This window comes from Oryzias melastigma, linkage group LG7 (assembly GCF_002922805.2).
Source record: "Oryzias melastigma strain HK-1 linkage group LG7, ASM292280v2, whole genome shotgun sequence".
NCBI lineage: Eukaryota > Metazoa > Chordata > Actinopteri > Beloniformes > Adrianichthyidae > Oryzias > Oryzias melastigma.
The window spans coordinates 29,723,116-29,728,382 of record NC_050518.1 but is presented as its reverse complement, the minus strand read 5'-3'; the positions used below and the strand labels follow the sequence as shown (position 1 = coordinate 29,728,382).

At 38.1% G+C, this 5,267-nt stretch overlaps 1 protein-coding gene across 1 annotated transcript in view; it reads left to right on the top strand.

The window, feature by feature from the left end:
- Window positions 1-4,556, top strand: part of LOC112158603 (kelch domain-containing protein 8B) — a 200,920-nt gene extending 196,364 nt beyond the window's left edge. Inside the window, exon 6 of the mRNA XM_024292026.2 lies at window positions 2,427-4,556. Coding sequence (XP_024147794.1) covers window positions 2,427-2,623 — 197 coding nt within the window. The 3' untranslated portion in view covers window positions 2,624-4,556. The remainder of the gene's footprint in view (window positions 1-2,426) is intronic.
- The last annotated feature ends 711 nt before the right edge of the window (window positions 4,557-5,267 follow it).

Sequence of the window (5,267 nt, the reverse complement as noted above, 5' to 3'; positions counted from 1 at the left end):
AAGAATTTGGATTGGGCCAATGTTTCTGTAGAGCAGCAGAAATTCAGCTCTGATTTGTGGGCGGGGCTGTTGGCATAAAGGAACCCTCTAGCCCTCCCTGTTACTGAGAGCTCTCTGTTTACACTCTCTCCTGCTACAACCCATCTAAGGTTAAAAATTAAATATATTGCAATAATTCATTTGGTGATAATTGTATCAATTCAAAATGGTGACAAGACAATATTTCATTATTTACAACCGTCCTTCAGCTTCTTTGTTTTGTTCTCCACCTAAATCCCTGAGCTCTAGTTGGCAACACTTTGAGGAGCTCTACACCACAACAAGATAATCTCGCAAGATCCAGCTTGTGCTAAATGTTCAGTCAGCCTTGTGGATTTTGCTGTGTTACGGCTGTGGCCGTATTTGGTTTTATTTTCTTTTTGGTTCTGTGGATTTTTGTCGGAGTGGGACTTCTTTGTGTTTTGTGGATCTTTGTTTGTGTGTTTTTCTGATTTGTTTCAGGTGTGGTGCTGGAGGCGTGGCTCCCCATTGGTCCAACCTGAAGGAGGGGAGCCTTTAAAACCACCACATGGACCTCCAGACCACGAGAAGGGAGCTGGGCTGCAACTTGTCTCCACTGCAGCTCAGTGAACTTCTCCACCTGCTTTAATTTGTGCACACTTTGTAGTTTCTTTGGTGTTTTGTGTTAAGTCCCACTCTGTGTTCTGTGTTTAGTGTTGGTTTAGTTTAAGTGAAGCTGTAGGGGTGAACCGCCATTTTCTTTAGTAAATGTTTTCTCCTGTTTCTGTTAGTCCAGGGAGGTTAGTGTTTGTCATTATTTTACTGTTTCTTTTACAGGTTAGCTCCCTGGGTTGAGTTAGTTGGGGTTTTGTTTGTTATTTTGGCCTTGGTTCACCCTGAAGCCTTTTGCTTCACTTTTAGTTAATTATTTTGGTGATTTTGGTCATGTAAATAAATTTGTTATATTTTTATGGAGACACTTGTTGTGCTTTTGTTACACATTTCATTTAATTTACCTTTATGTTAAGCCCCGCACCCCTAGACCAACTGGGGCGTAACAGCTGTTATGAGACATGTACTTGTTAGTTTTTACTTGGCATGTGTACAGAACCGAAACTCTGTGCCACATTGCAGCCAGTATCAGTAAACAGTTGTGGTGCTTAATGTTGTGAATATTAAAAAATAATAATTTAACCATTTTATTACAATGAAAGACGGATTAATATTCAGACAGAGTTTTTTCTTAAGACATACTTTTAAAAAAGTGAAAAATTGTTCTGATAATGTCTTAGAATATTGCGATACAAATCGTATCAGGGGACATGTATTGGGATATGTGTCATATAGCCAGACTCTTCCCAACCCCCCCCCCAAGTCTATACCCCCAAACTAACATTAGCGGTGCAACATTTGTCTTCAAATAGATGAAAGAGAATGGAGCGGATCAGGGAACTTGTGGTTCGCCCACCATATCTCATAATTTTTTTTTCTATCTGTCTTTTTTTAATCTGTTTTTGATTCACAACTTGAATAAAAATATACTCCGAAATGCAAATATGAGCTTACCGCTCTAAAAATGTGACCTCTGTCATCAGAAAAATCCCACAAAAACATAGAGTTGAGACGTGGTTTCAAATCCTTCGTCATTTTATCGTGTTCTTTTTGTCAAAGGAGAAAAATAATCCAAGAGGTTAAATTAACCAAATTTATTTGAAAATGTAGAAAACCTGGAGACCTGTTTGAGGGCTGCCATGGAAACTATCTTCTACATCTCTAAGTAAATTTAGACTATTCTTCTCCTTTGACACAAAAGAACACGAGAAGATAATAGGAAATCACACCTCAATAATGGTACCAAAAACACAATTTTTATTTTTTGAAATGTTTTAATAATTTAAAATCGATGTTATTTAGTCTGAGTAGAGCTTCCAATTTCTCACAAGAAAAAGCATTAGATAAAAATGAAAGGATTCTGCAATGACTTTCTGATCTTTTTGAGGGAAAAAATGTCTGTTTATTAGTGTGAAGAATCGCAGATATTCTGCAGCTCAGTGCAGAGAATCCTCCAAACTTCCGAAACATCACGGTTCACATTTGTGTACCCTAGAACTTCAAAAACGTTGATAATGACCCGTGAAGCCAAAATAAGACCAAAAAATTCAACACTGAATTACTTAGAGTTTGATTTAGGTTTGATTTCCTCTTTTATTTTATTTTTAGTTGACCCCTTCGACCTCCACAGTTAAATACATTTTCTTCAACCTACATGGTTTAATGTTTGCTTTAATGGGCTCCAATCTGAGCTGAAACCTGAAGTTTTTTTGAAGCAGATGTAAGTTTATTGTACCAAACTGTAGATTTTCTGGATTCCGTCGTAAATGCTGCTGCACTAACACTAACACTAACTCCTTGCTCTTGTCTTGCAGGTAACGAGCCGTCGCCGTTGGGCTCGGTGGAAAGCTACGACCCGGTGAAGCGGCGCTGGGAGTACCTGCCGCCCATGCCCACCGCCCGCTGCTCCCCTGCTCTGCAGCAGACTCCCAGCATGCTCTTTGTCATTGGAGGAGTGTCCCAAGGACCCAGCAATGCTGTGGAAGCCCTCTGCCTGCAGGAAACCGTGTGACACGTGCACACAGGAATACTGTTTGAGCAGAAACTCTTTTAACGAACTGACGGATTCCTCCAGCGCGCCGAAGACTTTTGTAACTTTAACAAGCATTTCTCAGCAGGAGCTGCCGTCCAGATCAGCTGCTGTGACGAGGACGGAGAACAAACACTTTTTTACTGCGGGAAAACCGGAGGAAGATGAAGATGTTTGCAAAAACAAAAAGTAGACAGATTTAATCTGAACAAACAACACGCCTTTGAACTGTTGAGCTTTTTTCAGCTTCAAAGCAGGGTACTTTTGTGGATCTTACAGGAACACAGGGCCATATCTGATCTTCTCTTTCTGGCTGCGTAGCTTTCTTTGTCCGCGGCGGCGGTGGCGGCGACACCTTCACACACTTTTCTACTGACTGAGAACTTTAATGCAGGAGAGCTGGAAGTCTGTCTGAGAAAACATGTGATGAGGCACAGCAGTAACATTTTTTTTTTTTTTAAACGACAGAGTCAACATGAACAAAACACCATTTTCAGTTGTGGAAAGGCTGATGATTGTGTTTTGTATCAGATCTCTGCGCGTTGTTTTGTGCTCAGTTTGGATTATCTTTACACAAAGAAACCATATTTTTAATAATTGTTTTTTCCCACAATTTCTTTCATTTTCCTCTGAATCTTGCATTTACACTCTCCTCTCCATAGGGGGCGCTGCACCCAAACACCCCTACTTTTTAAAAAGGAAATGGCTTTCTGTTGGTTCTTGTTGCTTTCCTTTGTGTTTTTGTAGATTAGCTAACTGCAGATGCTACCATCCACTACTGCAGAGTCAGTAACCGCCATCATCCAAACATCACAGCCACCACGGCGGTTCCTCCGCTGAAGCTGTCAGATCTGCCCATCCGGGCTTTCCAACAATCAACCTCTGCGCTCAGACTTCACTCATCAGCGCGGCGTTCATGACGCACGGGGAGTGAATGTAAAGTTATTTGCTGCACTGAAGCATCAGGAAAAGTTTACTTCCAGGATATTTTTTTCTCAACTGAAGCCCGCTGGAATGTTGTCCTGCTAAGTTCAATCACCACCAAAAGATTTAGACACCATGATCCCTCTGACCTCAGGATGGCTAAACAATGCTAGATGTACACATTGTTAAATACACTAAAGGAGGGTTTGGAGGAGGACAGACCAATAGATATGAATTAGTGTAAAAACTGTGCTAATAAGGCTAAATCAGTGGTTCCGAACCTCCGGGCCACGGACCGGTACCAATCTGAGGGAGAAAATAAAACTTTACTTACAGTTATTGTTTTACTTCAACTGTGATTCTGAAGGAAGTTTTATTTTGAAAAACTACTGGATTCTTCTCAACACATCCAACTTATTCCTGACACATCCACTACTGTCTTAAACCGCGGCGCCGACCACGAAATTGAAACCAAAGTTTATAAAAAGCAAACAAAAAAAAAGAAATTGGAAAATGTCTTCTGGCAGAAAACTTCGAAATAAAATCAATCTGCATTTAACAGACAAAACAAGGAATCTTTACTCCAAATATGAATTTATTTTGACAGTTGTTCCAACAGACCATAATAATAATAATAATAATAATAATAATAATAATAATAATAATAATAATAATGCAGAATATTCAGTAACCAGCTGTTTAACACAAGGATGCTGCTAATAAAGTTCTTTAAGTTTTAATTATATTTAGAACATACACAATTTATTGGCTCATTTAAAAATATTTTTGTCGCACCTTAAAAATTGGACAAGACTGAAGTTAGCATCTGATTTTTTATGTTGTACTCTGATATATCAGCGAAAATCTAAATCTCATTTGAATGGTTTCTACACAAAATTTAGTGTACAAATAAATTTCAGTTAAAAATATTTTACAGATGATGAAAATAAAGGTTACACAAAAGTAAAGGAAAACTGGAATAAAAAAAAAAAGAAAATCAATTAATACAAAATCAGATGCTCACTTCAGCCTTAAATTTTGTATTTTCTGACCAAACTGGTTCGTGGCCTGAAAAAAGTTGGAGACCACTGCTCTAAATTCTTCTCAATAACTTTAAAAAGATATATTAAGATAGAACTATTCAAAGTAGAGTCACACTGACCAAAACAACTTAAGCCAAGATGAAGAATCCACCAATCTTTCCTTTTCACGTTAAAATATCCAATAACATTCTTCTGTAAAGCATTCCATCGGTGAATTATTTTTATTCTTAATATTACTAACTCAAAATTATAAAAATAGGTTTACTTTATATTTGGAAACAGTAAATATGTCATTTACTGTTAAATTTAAACCAGCAACAATATTCAGGTGCATCTGCTTTACATAAAACTTGAGTTCATGAACTTAGAAATAACTCTCAGAGCTGCAACTCTCCAGTAAAATAACATAATTTGTATTTCACTGCATCAAAGTCCACTGAGAATTTTACCTACAAAGTATTTTTGCATTTTTTCCTTCAGTCTTAATGACAGTTTTAAAGCTGAGACTCAGTATTTTACTGTGGTTTGAGGTCTTTTTTTGTCGAGTTTTTGAGCAGATTGAGGCCTGGCACTGCAGAGCAGAACAGTCTGTCACAAAGAAAACAGCAACAGTAAGAAACGATTGTCTGAAGTACATTAGAAGCCACTGCACAACCACT